This window comes from Amphiura filiformis, chromosome 5 (assembly GCF_039555335.1).
Source record: "Amphiura filiformis chromosome 5, Afil_fr2py, whole genome shotgun sequence".
In the NCBI taxonomy this organism is placed as follows: domain Eukaryota; kingdom Metazoa; phylum Echinodermata; class Ophiuroidea; order Amphilepidida; family Amphiuridae; genus Amphiura; species Amphiura filiformis.
In genome coordinates this window covers 69,483,356-69,509,128 of record NC_092632.1, presented here as the reverse complement: position 1 = coordinate 69,509,128, position 25,773 = coordinate 69,483,356, and the positions used below count along the sequence as shown (strand labels likewise).

Here is a 25,773-nt window from a genome sequence, read left to right as displayed (position 1 = left end):
GGTCATTAAGGCGTCAAAACACGGCTGTGTTCGTGGTCTTAGACCACAGCTAAGTCTAGTTCTTCTTCCTTTAGTTGATATGCAACATGATAAGGGAGTACAGCCAAAATGGTTTGCTTAGCTCAGCCAAGCTTTGCTGCCTGCCTTCACTGATGGTTCAGCTTCGCTGGAGCCTTCAATACTAACAAGCGAACTGTTTTCCGGTTTGCTGATATATTTCAGCAAAGCAGCAGGGTTATAAACACAGGTCAATGACACAACTATAATCAATTTCCTTTGTGTTCAGTAAGTACATAATGACCCACTCATCAAATGCCCAAGTGATCATTAAACAAGCGTGTCTGGGGTTGTCGTCTGCGGTCAATAGAAAGTCAATTAGGTGTCAAGGGGTTGTCAATTCAAGCATGGTCGTAAACTAGATTTGATAGATTTTTGGTCAACAGTGGTATCGGAGCGATGTGTGTAAATTCAGCGAAGCCTGCCAGTTTTCTACAAGCTTCCATGGATTTGGGCTTTGCTAAAAGCCGGGTATCCCTTCGTTAGAATGCGTTACCGAAGGCCTCAAACCTTGGCTGAGCTCAGTGAACCATTTTGGATGTCCTCTCTAAGGCAAAAGTCAGTAATTATGAAATTTAAATCCAAACATGACATTAAAAAAAGTACACATTAAGCAAAATGGATAAAAGTATGTAGCGCAAAGCGACTGCGCCATACAGATATATTGACTTTGACACTGTGTGTATTACACACAAAGACGCCACTGTCTTGAGGACACCAAATGGACTAAAGGTTAAAGGGGCATTTAGTGATCCACAACCTCATCCCCTCTCCCACTTTTCTCAAAAAAGGTTGAGATTTTTATACAACTGGTAACCTCTGGCTACATAATGTTTATGTGCAAAAAATTCTTGAAAATTAATTTGTTTAGCAAAAATATGGTCAAATTTGAATTTCGTTCTGGTACACTTGAACCACAAAGTGGCCTATGGAGCAGTGTAATACACATAATCATGCATAACTCACAAACTCAAAATCGGAATCAACTGAAATTTTGGGAATACGTTTTTTTGTGGATATCTACTGAAATATGTCATAAAAAGAGGATGCTTGGATCATGAAATCCTCCTTTAATGTATCAAAAGAGTGTTTTTAAAGTAACTTACCCTGACACGATGTGCAATATTTATATCTTTAGATAAGCCAGTTTCCCCTAATAAACCTAAACTAGCCAAAGGCACTCTTCCCATGGACACCTTGCCAAGTGATCCAGACCCTGTACTAGATGTTAAGCTATGTCTATTATGACCTGGTGTCTGCAGCAGAGACGGATTGTCCGGTGGCTGGCCCCCTCCATGTTGCATATGGTGAGGATGGTGATGACCGTCGCTTCCAGGTGGAGCTGGGAAAAAAAACGTATAAAAAACATTAGTCAACTGTTTATTAATGAAACTGTAGTCATCATAATGATTAAACCATATGTGACTGCATTGTAACTGTGACTGTTTTATTGTCAAAAGTCTACTACAAGAGACTAACCAGATATGATGGCAAACAATATCTACTGTAAAAGTGCACATTTTGGCGGAATATTAATTTTTGTGTTTTTCCTTCTCAACAAACCATGTCATAGCATGAGGTAAGCTTAAAATTTGCAGTTGTTTAGGTGTCATGATAGCAGAAGTGGCACACCTTAAAGTAATTTGCGCTAAAAATAGAACTTAAAGAACAGGAAGTAAAGTGGAATTGACCTGAATTTTGTTGATTTCTAAGCTTACACAGCATAATCATTTCGTCCAAAATTTACTTCTAATAAACGCCACCCCCTTCGAAAATGTCACGACCGGGCGTTTGTCAGGGAGAATATGGTTAATATAAATACTACACTTTCATCTTGTGGCAACAAGTATCTCAAGTGTTTCTATGCATAATGAAACACTATACTTGTATCATACCTTGTTGTGTAACTGGTTCTCTGTGAATACTACCTCCACCCACCGTCACATTGTCCCCATCATCCTTGTCACCAGCATCTGTCCCTGTCCCGCCACTACTACACCCTGTAATACATCTTATCTTGGTCCTGGTCCAAGTATTAATCACCCAGTCCCTGATGTTATGGAAGCTCAATGGTCCACCTATGATACTAGCGTGGCTTAACTGTGCACTGGAATCGGCGTACGATGTGGTGAGTGGGGACACGTAGATAGGGTAGCCGATAGGTTGGTCACAGGATGAGTTGATCATGTTGCGTAGGGCTTGCTTGGCATTCTGGATGCTGCCGCGTTCTGGGTTTCTGTTGCGTAGAAATACGAGCTCCTGTTGTTGACCTGCCCACAGACCTCTCACACACTCACGATTTACCTGAAGAGGAATACCACACATATTTAACTTTGATATTAAATAGATAATGTTGCAATTGAAGAGCTGCAGGTGCTCAATTGATGTTTTCAAACACTGTAATTGTAAGGGTGTAAGCATACTTTCAGCATAAGCACACCCCCTATTATTGAAAGTGGACCCTGGGAGATAAGATACACTCAAAAATGAATGTAGGCTTCATTTAATCCTCGTAAACTTCATTTTCAAAAATCACACTATAGACGAATCTCACGAGCCAAGTCATGGTCAGGATTTGGTCGGCCATTACTGGGTCCCCGCTGCACCAAACTGGTGTTGTGACTGCCCAATTGGGAGAATTAAAGTCGCTTTAAAAATCGATGTTATATTGTATTGTGTTGTAAACTGTCATCTTTCTTTTGTCTACGTGTACCACGGGTGATAGAATGCAGTTTAGAATTCCTGCCAAGGCCGAATCATTTCACATTTTGGGTGTATTGTAGCCGACGGGGACCCAGTTATGGCTGCCAGTGAGGTGTAGGAATGTGTGAAATGAGATTTGTCTATAGTCTGTCTGTTTGGCTTCCTTGAGGCAGCAACATCAGTGCATGTTCCAGTGGATGCAGTATTAAACTGTGTGCGTTTACTCAAAGAACTGATGTGTTTACATACTTGATCAAAGGCGATGCATCTGTACACACACAAAGTAACAGCAATAAAGTACTGACATCACTGGCTCCAGAAAGCCGAATGGACATTAGCACTAGTGCTTGAAAAGGATGTTAAGATTAAATTACAGGTCCCTGTTCTATAGGTCTACATTTGCTCTCCTGTTACACAAGTGGCTACAAGAGCTCTGATATGCTCAACCACTATGTTCACATTTATGTCAATTCTTGCAAAGATTGTAATGCAGTGTAATGTGCCTGTATCACGATGTAACTAAATATGATTCCAACCGCAAGAGTATCCTGATCTATTCTTAATCATTGTTAATTTCCTGACTGATTCATCAAACCTAAACACAATAAAGGGAAACCGTACATTTACTGTAGAATAAGTTATAAGATTTCCAGAGATGTAGACTCAAGTCGTGTGACTTGGACTCGAGTCTGACTCAAGTCACTATTTTTGGGACTTGTGACTTGACTTGCAACTTTTGCAAAATGACTTGACTTACTTGTGACTTAGACAAAATGACTTGGACTTGGACTTGACAAAAATGATTTGTCACCAACGCAAGTCTGAGGTTACTTTCCTGTAAATTGAAATTTATGGATGTACCGTAGAATTTGTGAATATTAGTAGGCTTAAAACTTGTTCTTGAACTACCAATGTGACCATTGTATATAATTATAATTAAGCTTCACTATTATAGTGATTAGTGCATCAGACTTCGTTAATACTGTACTCCGATTTCCGCCATATTGAATACCCGATCAACAAATCCTACCATGACCAACTGGTGAATAGACTTGTAGTGACTTGTGACAAATTGTGACTTACTTGTGACTTGACTTGTCATTTGATGACTTGTGACTTGACTTGACTTGCAACTTTTTCAAAATGACTTGACTTACTTGGGACTTGGACAAAAGGACTTGTGACTTGGACTTGACTTGCAAAAAATGACTTGTTGACATCTCTGAAGATTTCAATTTAAAAAAAATGCAACTTAATACAGAAAAATGCAACATAATACAAAAAACCAGCTCCTATGTCACTTACCTTAATAACTCTAAAGCTGAGGAATTTCTTATTGAGCATGATGATTTTGTAATCATCGGTTCCTTCATCTAGCACATGTCTGCAAAAACAAAATCCCAATGCGATTACATAATAATTTTATAATTTGCCGACTTTGGTCCCCATGGACCAGATCATGTCACATATGAACTTGGACCCTTTAGCGTAGCTTGTAACCAACCTGTCATCATATTATGTAACCACACTCCCATGCGTCACATCCTCATTTAATTTTTGACTGCTTGCCATTAAGTTTACAGTCTTTTTAATCCTGTTTATGTTGTGATGATCCCCGATTTTTTTAAATCTATAGCTGTGTGTGACACTTGCGAGAACCAGCCAAACTGCAGAATAAGATATAACTCAACAATGTGGACGATTAGACAATAATAACTGCGCACCATCTATTTTTAGGTCATTGTGTGAAATCGGAGGGTTTTGTTTTGGGCCGAGGTATTTTTCTGAGGGAGCGGTAGCTCCCGAGGAAAAATACCGAGGCCCAAAACAAATCCCGACAATTTCACACAATGACCTCAAAATAGATGGTGCAAAGTTATTATTGTCATTCATTACCGTCGTATCTAATATTTTGAACAAATCAAAATGGCATTTTATGTTATTTTATGCCATAAAACGCTGTTAAATATAACCAGTTTTAATCATTGTTGTAACCTACCCTACAAAAAAAATCAACCAGGCGAATATAACATTCGCGCCGACAACAAGAGCTATCAATCACAGAAGCGCGACGGCATCGCGTAGGCGTGTGCGTTGCCATAACGCGTAGCTTATACACGCACGCGCGCGCAGAAGTCATTGTTGCGCGTCCGGAGTCATTGTGAGTTATTAATGACCTCGCAATTAGTGCGCGGTCAGGCAATCAATTTCTTTTGATTGGATTACAGGCTTCGCATATATTAATGAGGTTATGAATGCGCGATGTGGACTTGCATAAGATTGTACAGAGATTAAGTTTCACTAAATTTGACTTTCTAGGCAAGATGATCAAACATGAAAAATGGACAGTCTAAAAGTAAGTATATGTACAACGTTTTTGGTGTTTTGATAGACTGAGGGTTCAGAATCAAATGATCCTGAGACTACTATTTTACTGTGTAAACTTCCTTCAACACATACCCGTATGGTAATAGTCTTATACTTCTGACTGATAGCATCCAACTACATGTATAATTCAGGAAAACATTTAAGTTCCTTATACTAATGCGCTGTAAATGTATCAATGTGAATATGTATTTCAATGATAGGTAGTAATATTCATTTTATTGATTGATAGAGTCATTTTGACCTACCTGAGAGCTAGTAATGACGGAGTGTTTGACAAAACAGCATTCCTCCATGTAGGATCTCCCTCATGTGCTATGACCAAATTCTGTTCATGCGCTGTGATGGCATCGTATAATGCACTATGGTCCTCATACTCATCAGGGGAGGTAAAGTGATCCTGGAACACAAGGAAACTATATTATATTATCCCTTTTCCGACAACTTGGTAAGCCATACAACCAAATAATAGCAGATGATAATCAAATATTCATCATAAATAATTATATCAAGGAAAATTGCATAAATAATTTCCTGCTCTTTTCCCATTACATTTTGATTTATAGATTAAAGGAGGATTTCGTGATCCTAGCATCCTCTTTTTATGACATTTTTCAGTAGATATCCACGAAAAAAGCTTATTTCCAAAATTTCAGTTGATTCCGATTTTTGCGTTTTGCGAGTTATGCATGATTATGTGTATTACACTGCTCCATAGACAATGTGTTGTAATTTCGTTCTGGTGCACCAGAACGAAATTCAAATTTGGCGATATTCTTGCTAAACTAATTAATCTGCAAGAAATATTTTGTACATAAACATTATGTAGCCAGAGGTTTCCAGTGGTGTAAAAATCTCAACTTTTTTTGAGGAAAAGTGGGGGGATGAGGCTGTGGATCACGAAATGCCCCTTTAATACAAACAAATCTACAGTCCCTTGTCTAGTGAAGAAATGCCACTATATTTGGCAGTGTTGTTGTATCTCACACTCTCCATGTGTATGTAAAACAAAGACTACCTTATTTAAGAGCAAGTCCAATCTACAGTGACAATTCACCTTTTCGATAAAGCCCATAAGACTTTGCGGGTAGACCTGTGATGTCGTCACACAGATACGCACATCGTTCATGGCTTATAAACGCGCAGTAAAGATGTTCCCAAAACGATGTACACATGGGCGTGACATTAAAATTTTGACATCTCAGATCTACCCAAAAAGCTTATGGGATTTACTGAGAAGGTGAATTTCAAATGGATGAGCAGTATGCTATTTTCGATGTGCATGTAATTACATGGGTCCGCTACATCCGGTACATGTTCAGTAATGTCCCTGTGGGAGCGTTGTCATAGTCAAGTGGTGAGGATGCAGACGTTCGTCACGCTGTGTTCATTCCTTTGAAATTGTCACTGAACATCAAATAATTTGTATTGAGCCTACCTGGTGTAATTTGAGAGACATTCTAACTCCTGGTGCTACACATCGTCTCAGCATCTCTACATCATTGAATACCCACTCATCCTTTGGTGAAGTGATACGAAAATCTCCCTTGAACAATGCATGTAGACCAAAGAGGAATGACTCAAGAATGCTGAAATACAAACAACAAAAGAAATTCCATACTTGATTTATTTACTTTTGTTTAAAATTGTGATTTGTAACAGTACAAGAGTACAAACACACACAATCAGAGACACAAAAATACCCTTACACACCCCCAAACACATGTACAGGTATTGATATAATATTGGATGGCTGAGCATGATACCATGACATATCGTATGAGTCATAAAAATATTGGACGAGCCAACGGCGAGTTCAATATTTGTATGACGAATCTGATATGTTATGGTATCATGCAAAATAAGCCATCCAATATTATCATTACTCCTAATAACCCTGAAAACATAATAATGATCTGAATCGGCTGCAAGCTGAGAAGAGGAACTTAATTTGTGTGTTTTGCATTGTTTTCAATTAAATTGCCATTACTACATGATGTTAGAATAACACAGAGACATTTGATGGGTTTATAGCTTCGCTCAACAAACAGTGCTGAAGAAGCAGCCTTTGGTTCCATACAGTGAAGTGATCAACTCTTACCTTGTTGATAAATGGTGTGATGCTGTACCTAGAGCTCTCCTACCCAACACACACATAGCAAAACATAATGTCACCAGATCAGACTCTTTACCGCTCTCTATATCCTGTAAAGAAAATAAATAAAACCAAACATCAACAAAGGAATCAAAGAACAGAAGATATTCTTATCATATTCTCTTAAAATAGAGCATAGATATTTATGTATGTAAACCTTAATCCAAAACACCTGTAAGGTTTAGACCAAACACAAGCCACACTTTACGCTGTAGCATTCCAATTTTAAAAGCAGTTCATGTAAATTTGGGTGTAAGTAGAACATAAAGAAGGCACTGCATAGTTATAAGAAAGAATATTGCCCAAGTTTCAAATTCTGCCCACTAAATTTGAGCTATTTGCACTATTCTGTAACATGCAAAAAAATAGTGTTATGTAAAATTCCTCTAACATGGTTATTGGCCGTCAATGTTATGTAAAATTCCTCTAACACTGCTCGTCAAATAAGCTCAAAGTATATCAAATATACCATGAAAGTATGCACTTCTTCTTCTCAATACTTGAAAACTGCACATCACAACATAATGTTTATATATTCCTTTTTGTTTATTGGCGCTTTATAAATATTTATTATTGTTGTTGTATTGTTGAAAAAGAAAGCTGCAACTTGCAGACTGTGTTTACCTGTTGTCTTCGGCTGGCACAATGCTGAACCCAGCCAAGGTAGCAACTACAGAAACTTTCCCTTGATATACCATTAAGACCAAGATCGTAATCCTCATCAATCTTATGGGTAAACGTTGGGTCACAATCCGAGTAGTTTTCAGCCGTACATGGCTCCAATGCAGTCTTGATGGCTTCATCAGTTAACCACTGCTCTAGCTTCACACATCGTACTACGTAGTAGATGATGCTCTGTAGAACCAAAATCAAATCAAAATATGCTTATTTATCCATTTATTCTTCTTTTCACACAAGGAAAGAGTAAATTGTAAGACAGAATTAGGATCCATTAGAACATATGACAAGTTGTTGAATAAAATTGCTATGAGTAAATATTATTTTTCCCTCCTATTATCTCAGGTCAAGACAAAGTTCGAATAGCCTATTCATGAGAATATACTAAATGCTAGCACTGGGTCACACGTACAAACAGTCCTAGAAATTCATGGCTAAGTTTGAACAATGAAAATAACTGTTGGGTTAAAAAAAAAAAGCAGGGTGGTGCGGGATTATAAACTTGAACTTAGTACAGATGGTTGAAACCTGGTAGATGGTATGGACTTAATGCTGGTAAGGTAAAATGCAGGCATGTGCCAAGAGGGTTGAACGAGGTGTGCATGTTTCCCTCCATTAGTGATGATACAACACAAGCAAAGCATTAGAAAAAATACATTTTATTAAGGGATCGGGAATGAGCGTTTTGAGCATTTCAACAGTATTTTTGTGGGACATGAGAGCACATCAGACATATCAAATTGCATTCTGCATTCGAAGATTTTCATTTTTTGAAATTCACGATATAATATTATTAAAATTTGATATTTTTCACATTTTTGAAAAATAACAGTCCTCGAAGTAAATTTTATAAATCTAATGATATATTCTTAAAGTGTATGTAGCTGGGAGGAAAAGCCGACGATCAATTGAAAATTTTGACCTTTCATATTGAAGATATGGATTTTTTTCACAAAAGACCTAATTTTAGTTGGTGTTTTGGGAAAAAATCCATATCTTCAAATATGAAAGGTCAAAATTTTCAATTGATACACTTGAAGTATAAATCATCAGATTTATAAAGTTTACTTCGAGTACTGGTAAATATCAAAAATATCAATTTTTAATCATTCGCCATAAAATGTGTATTCCATTGCGAATTTTAAAAAAATCAAAATTATTTGATATCAGAAGGACATTCTTCGTATTCAGAATGCAATTCAATATGTCTGATGTGCTCTAATGTGCCACAATAAATACTGTCCAAATGTTCATACCCCATCCCTTAAGTGAAGAACTACACATTTTTTACAAGTATCTATCATCCGCCTACCTTGACATAGTAAGTGATAAGTATCTTGCGTAGATCAAACACCTGTAGCATTGAGGCAGCACAGTTATCCGAGATGCTGTACCCTTGTAAGACATACTTGCTGGCAGTAACCTCCCAGGCTAACCAACGTTGACTGAATGCTGCATTAGCTGATAGGAAATGAGGCAAGTGTCCTGGCTCACAACAACAGCAACCTGAAAACAATAGACATGATCACATGATTACTAATTGCAATGAACAATATTCATAGGGAGCATGGTGGTCAAGCGGAACGGGCTCCGACTCATAATCAGAAGGTTGCGGGTTCAAGCCCCAGCGACCCCCACAGCAACATTTCACGCTGGAGTCTGGCCTAATCTCTAACGAAAGAGAGATGGGCACTCCGTCCTGTAAATGCAGGTTCGACTCCTTTACCGTTACCTTTTTTTTCATTACAAATACATTGTTTCTACCATTTTGCACCCTAATGTGGCAGTGACGTCAATACGTTGAGACGGCTATTTCACGCAACCCACTTTGTGGAGTCTTCAATTGTGTACTTGTGTATGCAACACATTGAGTGAAAGCTAGCAATTTGAAGCCTTGCCAAATGAAATACACAATACATCACTGCCACATTATGGTGAAAAATGACATGAAAATAATATAGAATGTTTGTAATACATTACTCTCTCAACATTTTGGTTTTATATATAAAATTATCAAAATTGTGTTTTATTTTCACAAACACAAAAGGGCACCACAATCTATTTAATGAGATGTGTATGATTCATTTTGCCACATTATTTACTGACGTAATTCAAGCACTGTGATGCTTCAAACTGTTAAGCTTGCAAGCTCTTTACAATCTTACGCTGTTTAAATAATTCCAACTTACCATCATCTTCATCCACACCTTCTGTGATGGCTTCAACTTCTCTCTGTTGACAATATGTTCCTGTAAAATAAACAACAATCACACATAAATAAAATCAAAAACAAATCATAACATCAAACCCATTCATCACGATTTAGGTGCACCCCCCCCCCCTTGAAGTTGGGTAGTCGATTACCTCTATTGAAACGTGACCTGTTCTGGCCAAGTTATACAACAAAACGATTGCAGGAACACATATCGATCTGAATGCAAGTCAAAAGCAACTTTATTGATGCTGTCCTCAGTTTGCTTGAAAGGACCATGTCAAGTTTCAATCCTTGTTGCAAACTCTGACCATGAAACTTACCTCTAAACTCCAATCCTCTGAGTTGAAATGTAACCAGTCCATTACCCATCTCTATGATATGTACCAATGCATTGAGATAATCTGATGCCAGTATGTAGCAATCTCCTGACATGACAGTACCCCATCTACCCATGGTTAGATCACCGCATAAACTCTCTTGTAGAGAGCGTGTCAGATGCTCATAGAATATGGAGTTGAGGTTGTTGTCATCTGCTCCTGAAATGAGGAATTGAGGGGGAAAGTTTAGCTTTATATGCAAACTTTAAACATATAAGTATTTATATAAACCGTGATCTGTTCTCTAGGCTGGTCTGAGAATGGTTATTATAAATGTTGGTATTTATACAGCGCCTTTCACATGTGTACATGTACCAAAGTGTTAAAACATTTATTCAGCTGTCATTAGAATATGTCAGCTGCCATGCAATGCCCGAGGCATGCTCATACCTTTGGGCAGCGCTCAATGGACAATATTCATAACAGCTCCCCATTTCACCCCTGGGTAGAGAGAGGTAAGTAAGGTAAAGCGCCTTGCCCAAGAGCACAACACGACAGCACCGCTGGGGTTCGAACTCGCAATCCACCGATTACAAGGCAGAGCCGTACTGCTGCGCCAACGTGCCCCGCACATTTAGAATTGTAGCATCTGGTAAGATCACTTTTGTAATTGTCTATATTTCATTTAAGACCTTTTGACTATCTCTGGTCCAGAACCAGGGCTTAAGCATTAATACTGTCATTGCAGTGCTGTTAAGTTTATCGCTGCCTTTTGCTGCAGTACATAAAATATGTCCTCACTGTGTTACACTGCACTGGATTGGTCCAATGATGTGAAAAGTATTATTTTGGGAAAAACAACAAAGACGACTACACATTTGTCATTTGACAGCAATCCTGATTCCTGAACCACAGGCTGCTGGGGGACATCTTAATAGCATAACCGCACAACTGTTATTTGCCTGTGATATGATCTTACAAGAAATTAAGAGTAAAACATGACAAAAATACTGCCTACTAACCTGGATTTTTATCTAGTTGAGTTGACAATCTAGTGTTTGAATGATCTACTCTCTTTGTACTGAAAGAAAAAGTTTGAATACATATTATTAGGTTTAGTTCAAAAGCATGTGTGTGCGTGGAGTGGGATGGGTGGGGAGTTTGTTTGTTTGGTGCTTTTTTAACTTTAGACTAAAGAAAAATTTTAAAGTGAAATTTGCATCATTTTCGGCTGTTCTCACATTTAAATTTGCCATCACTGAAATTTTCAGAAAGCAGGACTGTCCCTCATTTTCAATTTGGAAAACCCCAAATGAGGGACAGTCCCTCAAAATTAGGGACAGTTGGCAGGTCTGAATAAGAGCTGAGTTTACATATATCGTCACTGGGCGGGAAAAACCTTGTATGTACTTTTTGCCCTTGAACATGGATGAAGCAACCTCTTCAATATAAAGTCTACACCTACAAGACTTTATCCATGTTCAAGAGGCAAAAGTACATATGAGGTTTTTTACGCCCAGTGACGATATGCTACTTGTTATTTAAGATACATTTTGTGTTTGAATATAAAATTGAATACCTGAGTGGAAGAAGGGCCCAACTCCAATTTTTTACAAAAATGAGTTAGACCCAGCATTTTATTGCCAGCAGACTGTTCTTCCTTGTGTGTAAAAGATGAGCCAAAATTCACTCTCTAAATAGTCTTCCACGTACACTTAATCATTGTTTTCATGGAAGAAAGGCACAACTCCATGGAGTTGGGCCCTTCTTCCACAAATATTGGGTTAAAAAGAAATGTTGTTCATCCATGAAATCTGCTTTTCACTACAATAAACTTTCTTGCTAACATATTACATGCTTCTACTTGTGCAATTAATGGATAATTATCAAAGTTCTGTAGCTATTTATTACACATAACTTACGGAACTGGCACTTGCAGTATATTAGTGGAAGAAGGGCCCAACTCCAGCTCGTATTTAGACCTGTACCGTTGCCATGGAAACATCATATATAATTGCGACTGTATGTACTATTGTATGTTCATGTATTTAAGGTACCCTGAAGATGAAAACATTCTGTCTATAAAACTTTTCCAAATATTAAGTTTTTTCTTAATATCTCAAAAACAGTTTTGATGGAGTTGGGCCCTTCTTCCACTCAGGTATTCAATTGGATATAAACAAAATCTACTTACTTGTAGTCTCTTTCCCAGAATTTCATGGGTCTAACATAGGAAGTAATGAATATTGCACTGCCTAGTACAGGGTTGAGGGGAGTAGAAAAGAACGCTGAGATAAGAGTTTGCAGGAAAAGCATAGCGGAATCTGACACAGAGGCAAGTCAAGGAAGAAATTAATGTCAAATTTTACAGATATAATAATTCATCACAAATCGGCAACATTTGTAACATTTTTTTTGTAAGTAATGGTCCTACAGATTTCAGGGTCTATTACAGTTTAATCAGTACCAAATAGGCAGCCCTCATAATGGTACAGATGCGACACAAGCGCAACAGGTACAGTACGTACATATGAGTGATGGGCAGCACTTAAAGTCTCATTCACTGATCCCAGCGAAAGTGTAAACAAATTTAAATTGTTTATTGCTAAAAAGTGAAGGATAAGTCATTCAAATTGTCATTTGGTATTTTTGAATTAATGAAAAAATTTGGCAGAAACCAAAGAAAACGGCAATATTGACGAAATTGAAGCTCCTTTCAAATACATGTAGCTAATTTATATACTGACAGCATATAAATTACGTGTAATATGTCTTCTTTTGTCTTAAATACAGAGTTTTCGGCTGAACCACCAGCAGGCTATGTTAGCACATCTATGACAATGACAAAGGTACCAAAATTTGAATTTTGATGATTTTTACGATTGTCCAGATGAGCAAATCACTGAATGGGCCTTTAACCAAAGGTTGCTTGTGTAAGCACTGTTTATTTATGTGCATAGATTATTTTTTAATGAATAATTTCCACCTATTTAGAACTAGTTGAACTATAATAGCTACAACCAGTGCTGTCAAAATCAAAATTTTTTACTTCCATTATCCTTCCCAAGTAATACATGTGTCTCTATTGTGCAACTACAGTAAAGGCTCTTTATTGGCTGAATTAAGAATGATTGAAATCTTGATTCAATATTACTGCATCGTGAACAAAGTCTCTTTTAATGCAATAACCAGGCTAAACCATTGACAAGTTGACAACACAAAAAGGTCTGTTGACAAAGGGCTTATGACATCACCAAAATGAGTGGTTGCCTGAAGATTTTCATTGAAACATTCATCTAAGTGTTAGATTCTTAAGACTTTTGACATATATCTTATGTGCACCGGTCAAGCTGTCAATGCTTGAGTCAGACTATTGCATTGGGCTCATCCAGTTGAAATCCTCACTCCCCCTGTGAAAGATTTTGGAAATATCTTCCACAGGGGGAGTATGAATTTCAAATAGAATTAGCCCATTAGGCAGCTCCATTTGAAACTCACCCTCCCTTTGTGGAAGATTCAGGTTGAATCTTTCTCAGAGGGTGTATGAAATTCAAATGGAGCTGCCTAATGTGCTAATGCCATTTAAAATTCATACTCCCCCTGTGAAAGATATTTCCAAAATCTTCCACAGGGGGAGTGAGGATTTCAACCGGAATAGCCCATTCAAGACACAGCTCACAAATTATCTTAGATAGTTTCATATTCCCCCTCCTCGACCCGGTAATTTAATTCCACCTAATACCATACAATTACAATTTAAGAAAACCAAGTTTAATTGATATAACAAAGGATACGAGGCACACTGAAAGGCTGAGCAAAAGCATGGAATGCAGAACCCCATGTGATTTGCCATGGGGCTATGTAGGTGAACACAAACTTAAGCTTCAATAGCCACTCATACAACTGAAAGAAAAATAATAGAAAGAGAACAACATGATTAGGTTATAAAACTGTTGAAAATACCTGTGAAAACTCTTTATATAACATGCTACTTCAAAAATACATGGAATGCATACTTATGTGAGCAACTTAATTTTCTGTCTGTGCATTTTCTTTTTATGATCTTCTACAAATACAAATACATGGAAGCAACATGATGAGGTGCAATATTAGTGATATAGCTTGTTTTGTGGCGAGAAATTTCTTGAAAATTCTTGCTTTTTTGCACCATTTCCATTAAAAGTGTAATAAGTCATAGTATTTCTACGCCTTCGGTTATCACAGTACTGGTGCAGCCGATTACTGTGTGAGTTATCAGCGTATATTATGATTCTAGCATGCTCTTTTTATGATATCAAGAAAGTTTATTCCTAAAATTTCACTTGATTCCAAGTTTGCTTTTGCAAGTTATGCAGGATTATGTATATCCCATTACTCTATAGGCCACTGTGCTGTAATTTTGCTCTGTTAAGGGATCTAGAATGAGCGTTTATGGCGTTTCGACAGTATTTTTTGTGGGACATGAGAGCATCTCAGGCGTATCGAATTGCATTCTGAATCTGAAGCATGTCTTTCTGATATCAAATAATTTTCATTTTTGAAATTCACGATATAATACAAATTTTATGACAAATTATTAAAATTTGATATTTTTCACATTTTTGATATATAACAGTCCCCGAAATAATTTTTTATAAATCTAATGATATATTCTTAAAGTGTATGTAGCTGGGAGGAAAAGCCGACGATCAATTGAAAATTTTGACCTTTTATATTGAAGATATGGATTTTTTCCCCAAAAGACCTATTTTTTTTTTGGTGTTTTGGGAGAAAAATCCATATCTTCAATAGGAAAGGTCAAAATTTTCAATTGATCGTCGGCTTTTCATCCCACCTACATACACTTTAAGAATAAATCATCAGATTTATAAAGTTTACTTCAAGTACTGTTAAATATCAAAAATATCAATTTTTAATGATTTGCCATAAAATGTGTATTACATTGCGAATTTCAGAATGCAATTCGATATGTCTGATGCACTCTAATGTCCCACAATAAATACTGTCCAAACGTTCATACCCCTTCCCTTAACAAAACGTAAAATACAAATTTGGCAATATTTTTCTGGAGCAAATTAATTGCCCACAAATGTAATGAAGCCAGAGGTTTCTGGTGGTATAAAAATCTCAACTTTTTTTGAGAAAATTGGGGGACGAGGCAATGGATCACAAAACATCCCTGTAAGTTTTTTGTTTTGATTGACAAGGGGAACAACATTTATTCTGACTGTTATTTTGTTTTCCCCAATTAGAGCTACTCTTAGTTTTCATAATTAAACACAAACAATTACAGTATGATAATATGTGATGTGACCTTACCTTAGTAAGTAGTACAGACATAATAAAATAGTAAATAACAAAATATCTGAGTAGCATGGGCATCTCATCCTCAGACACATCCTCTGATTGGGCATCAAATAAGAAGTATAACACAGTGAACACCAGTATGGGGAACTGACGTCCCGTCTCGGAAAAGGCACTTCGTAGGAGCTTTATACCGCAGATGGTGACAATTACTGCACCACCACTGAAAAGGAATACAGAAAATATTCACTAAGTTATCAAATTCAAACAGAGTTTGGAAATAACTGTAATACCGTAACTTCCTTTTTTCAACTTTGCTACGTTGCATCTAGAACCAACACACTTCATCAGTCAACTGACCCACTGGACTGATCATGTGATAGACAGCTAACCCAGTCCCACGTATGAGGTAAGTTAAAGCAGACTCCCTTCTCTTGTTTAGTGATGGACCATCATGATGATACCTAGCTGTCTATCATGTGACACTTCCACCGGGTCATTTGCCTGATGAAATCTGGTGGTTCCAGATGCAACGTAGCAAAGTTGCAAAGAGTAAGTTACGGTATTCCAGTTATTTCCAAGCTCTTGTTTACAACTACTGAATGACTATATATAAGAACATTCATTCATTTATCACATTTTGGTTTAGATGTTTCGAGAAGAAATAGATTATGTAACACATTGTTCTTTTGATGCTGATTTGATTTGCCAACAGGCTATTCATAAAAGTGGTATCATCGTTTCAAACCAAAGGGTCATTAAATTGGTAACTGACCACACAGCATATTAACGATTTACACAGCATATCAATAAGTGACAATGACAAAGTCAAAGCGGTACCATTGTTATGACACATCCCAAGGGTGTGCGTGAGTTTAATCAATTTGGTTGTACACACACAAATCCTCCAACAGAATTCCAAGGCAGTGCCCGAAGTGGGTTGTGATGTTAATTTGAATAAAATGAATGAACACACTATGACCCAACAATACAGCTCAATACATCCCAATGTAAGAATACAAACACATATAATCAAGTTGCCTAATTGTGTTTAACTTTTCTTATTTCTCACAAACTTGAAATTGCTTACCGAGAGGAAGCTTTCATCCAGTATTCTCTTGGACATCTTCAGCCCCAATATTTGCCTAATTGTCCGATTACAGATGTTATTTGAACCCCTTCATTAAATATTGATTGGCAACATTTTCCCATATGTCAATGCTCAAATCAGACACAATAGATGAATATAAGCTTCAGTCCGCTGCACATACCCACTACACCTACATCTCAAATAATCACTTATAAATACATATATAAACAACAGAAAAACAATTTTGTTGACTTACAGTGCTCCAAAGTCATTAGCGATGGCTGGAGCTGAGGTAGTAAGACCACTAATAAACACCAAAGGGAAGAGTATATTTCGCTCTAAGAAACTCACTCTCACATACACCTTCTCAAACCACATGATTTGTGCAGCATCTGAGGAACAAGGATATCAAGGTAACTATTAGTGGAGTAATTAATTTAAGATTGACACCGCCTGCCTATCTAGCTAAGCAAAACAGAACTCTCTTTGAGAGTTACCAGAAGAGGTCGATATTTAAACAACCTGTGCAGTCGCACAACCAACAAAAAGGCAATGAAATTCCAGTATTTCACTTTTTACCTTTGACGCAAAACAACTAAAAACCTATTCTTTATTCTAAATTCCTGAGATTTATTCTACCATTCTATTTTTTCTTCTGTGCATTAATTTTGTCAAAACTGACAATGCCTACTTTTCAATTTGGTTGTATAAAATGTATGCACATAAAAACACTATTAACTGCTTACGAAATATGTTAAAACATAATAGTTTAATCTAAACACACCTACTATTAGCTCAGTTAATCAGCAAGATAGCCAATAAATTTGTCAGATATTATCATACAGTTACTTCTATTTTACTATATCCAAAGACAAGCTTGAGAATACTGACCTCTGACCTCAAATTGGTGGTATTCTTGACTTTTGAATAGTGGGTGAGAGAAGCAGAGCCATGGCAGCTCTTTCCTGAGCTGGGGTAAGATGTAATGGAGTACAAAGCCCAGAACGGCAGTGACGGCATACAATGCATAATTTAATTCAGGCTGCAGGAGGACAGAAAAACAACAAATTTAATTAAGAGAGTAAGTGATAAGACTCATAAGATAAGATTTCTAAGATTTCATGTTTATGTTGGTCTTAAGCAACAATTTTAAGAAAAGTATTTCTAATATTCACTTCAAGAAGAACATCATTGTAAAGTACTCTTCATACAATTGCCTTTGTATACCATATTTCTCCCCAATACCACCCCCCCAGTTGAGGGTGCTGTCCCTTATGACAAAACTACAACCAACTGGCATCATAAGTTCAAGTAAGGACAAATTTGTCATTGATCAAGTGTGATAAACAGTGCAAAACAATACTGGAGGCACCTTAAGGGGTGGGGTATGAACGTTTGGACAGTATTTATTTTGGGACATCAGAGCACATCAGACATATCGAATTGCATTCTGAATACAAAGAATGTCATTCTGATATCAAATAATTTTGATTTTTGAAATTCGCAATTTAATACACATTTTATGGCAAATCATTAAAATTGATATTTTGATATTTAACAGTACTTGAAGTAAACTTTATAAATCTGATGATTTATTCTTAAAGTGTATGTAGGTGGGATGAAAAGCCGACGATCAATTGAAAATTTTGACCTTTCGTATTGAAGATATGGATTTTTTTTTCCCAAAACACCAAAAAAATTAGGTCTTTTGGGAAAAATCCATATCTTCAATATGAAAAGTCAACATTTTCAATTGACCGTCGGCTTTTCCTCCCTGCTACATACACTTTAAGAATATATCATTAGATTTATATAATTTACTTCGAGGACTGTTATATATCAAAAATTTGAAAAATATCAAATTTTTATAATTTGTCATAAAATTTATTATATTGTGATTTTCAAAAATGAAAATTATTTGAAATCAATAAGACATGCTTCGTATTCAGAATGCAATTCGATAGGTCCGAGGTGCTCTCATGTCCCACAAAAAATACTGTCGAAACGCAATACACGCTCATTTTAGATCCCTTAACATAGTATCAATGCTTTATTTGGCAATGGGTTGAGTACTGGGTACTGATCAACAATTCTAAGTATTGGTGTGAATATACGGACTTACCCCTAGTACTGAAAAGAGTGTACTGCTATGAACACCAAACACAAGCACCGCAATGATAGGACACACTATCAGATCAGATTGTAATCTTTCAGTCTGCAATGTAAACAATAGTTATCACTAAGCAATGTTATCGCTGGACACTTGTCACATATAAATGTTATTTGATTATGAGATTACAAGTGAAATGAAATGTGTACAGCCAAATCTTGAAGCTATATAGTCTATATATCTACCTCCAGTCAGCGGCAATAGCTTTGAAGTTCAGCGTGTTCTATGTTAGCTTAGCGTTACTTGATGTGTGTACATACTTTTATGTGCGCAATCAAAGTGGCGCATATGTACACGCAAGAAACAACGCTAAGCCAGTGCAGCACATGTTAACTCCAAAGCTAGTGCCGCTGACTGGAGGTAGATATATAGACTATAGATCATGCATACACCAGATTAGCATATTTTCATGTGCTGACTGGCTGTGTTACAATCTGCGAATAGGTGGCAGATTATATAAAGCTCCACCTAGGCTTGGGCGATATCGCACCCTGCGATATATCGTGATATTAAATCCTTATCGCGATGACGATATGTAGAAATAGTGACAGGCGATATACTTATAATTTATTGGTCTCCCATCCACTCAGCAGGCCACGATCAACTAAATGTTCAATGTGCATGAGGGCAGCAGTGGTCTCCCATCCACTCAGCATGCCACAATCAACTTATTGTTCATGCAATGCAATAGCGGAAACCATGCACAATTATAATGGCAGCAAATGGTTTCATACTGTTTTTAATAATGTTTCGGATTATAAAGAAGCTGTTTTGAACGATGGCAGTGGATTGAATAAGTATGTTTTGTACTTGTTTATTTGTAATTGCTTCACTGCATGTTTGCCGGGCCGTTTTGCACCCATATACCAGTGAACTTCTGATATGGCATTCATGTATGTATGGATAAAAATATCGTCAGATGGCGATATCGCGATATGTTTTTGGCTGCGATATGCAAAAGACCGACGATGCCCAAGCCTAGCTCCACCCATTGGACAAATGTTGGTGGCACATGCATGTGTAGCATCAATTAAAGCCCAAAGGATATATAGACCACTTGGCATCATTGTTTATCAACAAAGGCGAAGGCCTGGTCTATCGATATGCTTGAATGAACCGCTACACTGTTCAATGGCTTTCTTGTTCTATATGAAATGTGGTAGGCAATTTAAAATGCACATGCCCTGAACACTACTCCACGTTTTTTCTTGTTGCTATCAAACTTGATCTTTTTATTTAGGGCAAGGACTACACAGTATCTAACTCAGACATAGAAATCACTTTAATATTCCTTCAATACTTAATTCCAATTGTGTAGGGTAATAAGGTAGGATAGTTAAGTCTCTGCAGTGCATTGCAAGAAGCACTGAAGCTAGTGAAGTTTGGCTGACAACAGAGTTACATAAACTCAATTCAAAGGATGACCTTGCACTTACCACAGCTTTCTGTAACTTTTCTGGTAATGGATCTTTGATCTCGCCTTCACCCCCCTCTGGAGCATTGGTAGGCACAGGCATTATGTGCTGCTTGATTAGACACCTGAAAATACAAGGTCAGCAAGTTATCACACACTACATAATCCCTATGAAATGATCCAATGCAATTTTTGCCAAAGCTCACTACCATTCGCAAGATGCTGTGAACTACCAAATCACAACACTTCAATATAGTTGATAACCTTAAACTTTTCCATCCATTTGAATGTTGTTACTGGTCAAAATTAGGTTATCGAAAATATAATTCTATACTCATGTGGTTAACTTGAAACCGAAGCATACAGCACCAGAAATGTCATGCTCATTCACCCTACCATGATTTAAGTTCATCTGCTGTTGTGTTAAGATAATGGAGTGGATTAATGCTTCTGTTCATAATATAGGACCTGTTAAGAACCAATTCCCCACGTAGTATAATATACTAGAACCTTTTACGAATGGTTACTTGTGGGTTGTACTTACCAAAGTACACTAGGATCACAGGCACTTCTACTGAGATGATAGCTTACAGCTACCAGCAGGCCACAAAATACAGAGAACAGCATATGCTGTGATGACCCCAACTCTGGGTCCTATAAACACACAAAAACAAAGCTGACATGAGTGCTGATGAACATATTAGATCCGCCACATTACTGCTTCAAATGAAATTGAGGGCTGGATAACTTTGAAACTCATTAATAACACTTATGTCAAAATACAATATGAATATCCAGGTGGTGGCCGCATTGCATTCTCTAAATTCAGTAAATTTTCATCGTCAACCGTGTAATTGAATGGGATTCTTTTGAAATTTTAAAACGCTTGAAATATCACAAACAAATCGTCGGTCGCAACACATAGTGGCGTAGAGTGATTTTCCAAATTTTCCGTTTCACATAGTGGCTTATAGGTTTAGAGCTAGCTATTATCCTATAATAATTATTCCTTGTTAACTATTAAAGATACAGTTTAATAGGTTGAATCTTAAACTTCAATTTCAAATGGTATCGGGCAGCTGAGAGATAACAGTGGAGGAGTATCGACTCTGTTACTAGTAGCATATCCTTCAAAAATGTTTTGCTCGGAGATGTATTTTGTCCTTCACGTACGCCACTATGTGTTGCGACCGACGAAATAGGCCTATGTTGATAAATAATATAAATACAAGCTAAAACTGTTGGGGTTCGATAATGAACCCCACAAAACTAACCGACTATATTGGAAAATGCCATACGGCCGGGCGGTTTCACAAGTTGCCGGCTCGATCATGTCATCTGCCGCCTGTGAATATCTATCTATTGTTATTGTTGTGATATTCTGTACATCCATACATAATTGTACAAAAGGTGAAGAATGTAACACAAGTGGGTGCAATGACAAAGATTCCCACAATTTTTATTCAGATATTCTTCATATTAGTAGTGGTGTTAAGCTTAAAACTGTAGTATATGCTGTACAGATATGGACATCATGATACTTATACAAAGAATTAGCAATTTCAATACACCAATATGAGTAGCGTTTACTGTATTTGGCCCTCTATTGACGGAACCACAGATGTACCAGTACGGGCGATTCAATTTGTTCAATCAAATCGTGATCTTGTATTGAAAAACACTGTTGGGTACAATTCTGTATAGCACACTAACAAGTAATTGATGGAACCCCCGACCTTGGGACACAGTAGTTTTACGTCGGGACACCGCAGTAATGGCCTAGTCGGATTGGTGCATATCTGTACATTTCACATCATAGTCTCTGTTGATAAGCTCTTTCAGATGATCCAAATGATTAACATGACTCTTATCAATAGTTAATTAGTCACACATATGGCCTAACATCCAAAATTCATAATATCATTCAATTATAATAAACAAATCTGAATGGCAGCAGCAAAGTATAAATCCTGTCCTGTCCTGTCCTGTTCACATCAACTTACCTTCAGAGCCCCATATGCAAAGCCAAAGAGTGCGAGTACTGTTAATATACTTCTAAATACAGCATACGTGGCTGCCCCAAGACCAGTGGTAGCTATAAGAAAATATAAGAGAATGACAAGAATTATATCAGTTGAATTGGATTACTAATTTTTCTACTAGTATCCCATTCCCCTCCTCCACAATATCCCAGCTGCCAGCCCCTCTGTCTCAATCATGAAAATAGAGATCTTGTAACCAGTAGAAAAGCTATATGTTTCCAATTTAAAACCTGAAATATCACGGGAAGTGTGTCTAGGAGGCTTAACCCTTTGGACACTACTGGTCATCTAACAGCATTTCTGATTGGTTGATAACTTCAAATGCTCATTTCAATTGCCAATTATGACTAGGCTTTAAACTATTTATGGTCAAACTTGCATTTGCAAATGATCTTATTAATACCCTCCTTGATTGGTTCAAAACTGAACAAAATATTCATCTTGGCCAATCGGCAGGTAGTTCTCATGGGGTTAATCCATAAAAAGAGATTGAACAATTCAACATGAAACTTTGCTGGTGAGAAAGGGTCCCAGACATACAACCAAGTTAACAAAGCAAAATGTACTATCAACTGACTGAATTACGACTGAGATAGCACTTCATTTTCTTTTTAGACGTCATGTACAATTCCCAGGTATCATGCCCTCTCATTTCCATACACAAGTTCAAACGTAGGCCGTGAAGCCGGAACTTGAGCACCGACATGAGAATATTGCTGATGAACCAACAACAACAACAACCAGCAGCTTTTATATAGCGCCGTAACATGAGCAAACACAACCGCCTCGGCGCTTTACAAAATATATACCGCTGTCAGATTGGATTTAAAAAGATTTATAGCAAAGAACTTACCATTTCCACCAAATATATGTACATCAGTAACTTCAAGTAGATATGTAGCAAATGTATTGCACTGAGGAAGCAGTCCAACCAGAAATATTATGGGAAAACATAGTACAAAAACTGAAAGACAATAGAAGAATATAAATGAGTGAGAAACAGCGGATTTTTACAGGTTTTTTGGTCAAAAAAGGTCCAAATTTGAGGAAGAAAGTCCACTTTCCACAAAATTCCCTCCCCCACCCTGGAACAGGGTACACAACAAAAACACAGCCCCCCCCCACAACAAATCCTGGCTAGGGGCCTGATCATGAATAATGTGGTATTTAAAACTAAGGATCCAACCACCCACACATTTCCTTTAAAAAGCTAATTTTGTAGATTTTACTACATGATGTATTCCCCAAATTTCAAATTATATCAAACTCTGTATAAACATAATGAAATGCATTTTGGTTGAATTTCTTTGAATTTTTCAGGCATGTGATTAGGGAATTCCCAGAATGGAGGAAACTTGCGAAAGCGGAACGAGCATAGCGAGTGAAGCTCTCGCCCCTCACGGCCAGGGGTCCATGGGCCCGCTTAAGGGCCCCTGGTGGGGTCCAGGGGCGAAGTCCCCCGAAGCCAGAGGGCTTCTACACTGTAAAAACCCTATTGAGGCCCTCTCAGGAGAGCAATTTTACAGGAAAAAAAGACACATAAATGAAGACAAAATGTTTAATTTGAATGAAAAAATACCACTTTTTAAGTACAATGTGAGTGCAAATCAAATACTTAACCTCACTTATTACTTATTACAGAGGGTTTCTACAAATTACACTTTAGGAGACACTATTTCAGTCGTTACTTGTGCCGAGTACTTTTCTCTATGTTTTGTAGATTTGGTAATATGGTCCGTTAAAGCAATTCTTCCCTTGGCTCCATAAGATATCATGTCCCCACACAGTGAGCAATAAGCTTTACCGGCGACAGCAATTTTTTTGATACCATTTTCCTCCACCGGTCGCTCAATTCGCGACCATCTTTAACATGTATTACTTTCACTTCATGATCCAGCCAGCTCCAGCGGAACTTACTTTTCAGATCTTTATCAACTACGCCGACGTTCGCATCATTTTTCTGAAGCGTTTTCATCTTGATTTTGGTTCGATACCGATAAACAAATCCTGTCGATCACGCAATATCAGTTGTCAAAATTAAAGATGGCCGACATATGTCGATAGAATGCTGTTACGCAAGCTTATCAGTGATTGGTTTATATCGGCAAGTGACGTCAAAATGGACCAATCATTACAATAGCGTTGCCATACGAGCTATAAAACCATCTTTGGGCGACTTTTAAAATAGTAATTCATGAATAATCGGCAGTTTTCCCATTCATGTTCGCAGGAAAAACACATTGGGCGAATTTTTGCGTGTTTTTTCAGCAGGTATTTGCCTTACGACTTGGCAACCACGGCGCACACAGCCGAAACAAGAAGTTCGTTAAAAAAGAGAGAGATGCTCTTTGCCAATGTTCAGCAGCTTAGAGGGGGCCCTCCCCCCCCCCCCCCCCCAATGTCTCAACGGATTTACATTGATCTCAGGGGGGTCGGATTTTGGTCTCAAATCCACGGATTTCCGTGAATCCGCGGAAAAATCACATGCCTGATTTTTATTTGCAACAAATCCTGAACTCCTTTACAACTTCTCAGGCACCACTAGCTTTGAATATAAACGGAACATATCACCCACTGATTATTAGCATTATATAAATTGATAAATATCATTAAATATAATTGGTACTCCAAATAATTCCAATCAATGTTGCCTACAAAACATTGGAAAGAATTGAACTGTTGGTCCTTTGAATAAAAGTATCCTGCTATCATTAATCTATTTTCAATGAGTGAGAAACAACTTGAATGTTTACAGTATACTTAACTTACAGTCCTTCATGACACATAAGAATTGCTGTCAAGGCTAGTTTAAAACCTACTCCCCATTCCAGAAAAATACAACACTAATTTTTTGGGATTAAAAAAATATTATTAAGTTCTGCTGAATGAAACATAGCTCAATCCTTATCATTTATTTAGTATTAACTGGAGATAAAAGAAAAAGTTTACTATTTTACTCATTTCTTGAAAAAGGAGCCAAAAACATTCATTTTCAGCATGTTCTCTGACAATCGAGTCACAAAAAACAAGACTTGGTACAAGTCTAAGCATTAAAATCTTAAGACTTCATTGTCACGTACAGCATGTGAAAAACACCCTAAAATTGCATGTTTTGGCCCCTAATTCATAAATTTGGCTAAATAGTGACATTTAACTTTTATTGTTAGTTAGGACTATAGTTTTCAGCAGAGAACCTCAGAGGTCTGCAAATTTGGCGCAGTTTATGGTGTATACGGAAGTGGG

At 37.3% G+C, this 25,773-nt stretch overlaps 1 protein-coding gene across 2 annotated transcripts in view; it reads right to left on the bottom strand.

Annotated features, from left to right (window-relative positions):
* Positions 1–25,773, bottom strand: part of LOC140153632 (pecanex-like protein 1) — a 77,473-nt gene that overhangs the window by 4,302 nt on the left and 47,398 nt on the right. For both annotated transcript variants that reach the window (XM_072176427.1, XM_072176428.1), the window contains exons 16-36: positions 23,384–23,494; positions 22,492–22,583; positions 21,033–21,142; positions 20,511–20,613; positions 19,027–19,119; positions 17,796–17,946; positions 17,161–17,296; positions 15,830–16,037; positions 14,305–14,413; positions 12,705–12,834; positions 11,533–11,591; positions 10,514–10,729; positions 10,168–10,227; positions 9,291–9,484; positions 7,925–8,155; positions 7,247–7,350; positions 6,584–6,734; positions 5,394–5,545; positions 4,066–4,144; positions 1,953–2,361; positions 1,164–1,399 (exon numbers count right to left, since the gene is read on the bottom strand). In XM_072176427.1, the coding sequence (XP_072032528.1) occupies positions 1,164–1,399; positions 1,953–2,361; positions 4,066–4,144; positions 5,394–5,545; positions 6,584–6,734; positions 7,247–7,350; positions 7,925–8,155; positions 9,291–9,484; positions 10,168–10,227; positions 10,514–10,729; positions 11,533–11,591; positions 12,705–12,834; positions 14,305–14,413; positions 15,830–16,037; positions 17,161–17,296; positions 17,796–17,946; positions 19,027–19,119; positions 20,511–20,613; positions 21,033–21,142; positions 22,492–22,583; positions 23,384–23,494 (3,134 nt within the window). The remainder of the gene's footprint in view (positions 1–1,163; positions 1,400–1,952; positions 2,362–4,065; positions 4,145–5,393; positions 5,546–6,583; positions 6,735–7,246; positions 7,351–7,924; positions 8,156–9,290; positions 9,485–10,167; positions 10,228–10,513; positions 10,730–11,532; positions 11,592–12,704; positions 12,835–14,304; positions 14,414–15,829; positions 16,038–17,160; positions 17,297–17,795; positions 17,947–19,026; positions 19,120–20,510; positions 20,614–21,032; positions 21,143–22,491; positions 22,584–23,383; positions 23,495–25,773) is intronic.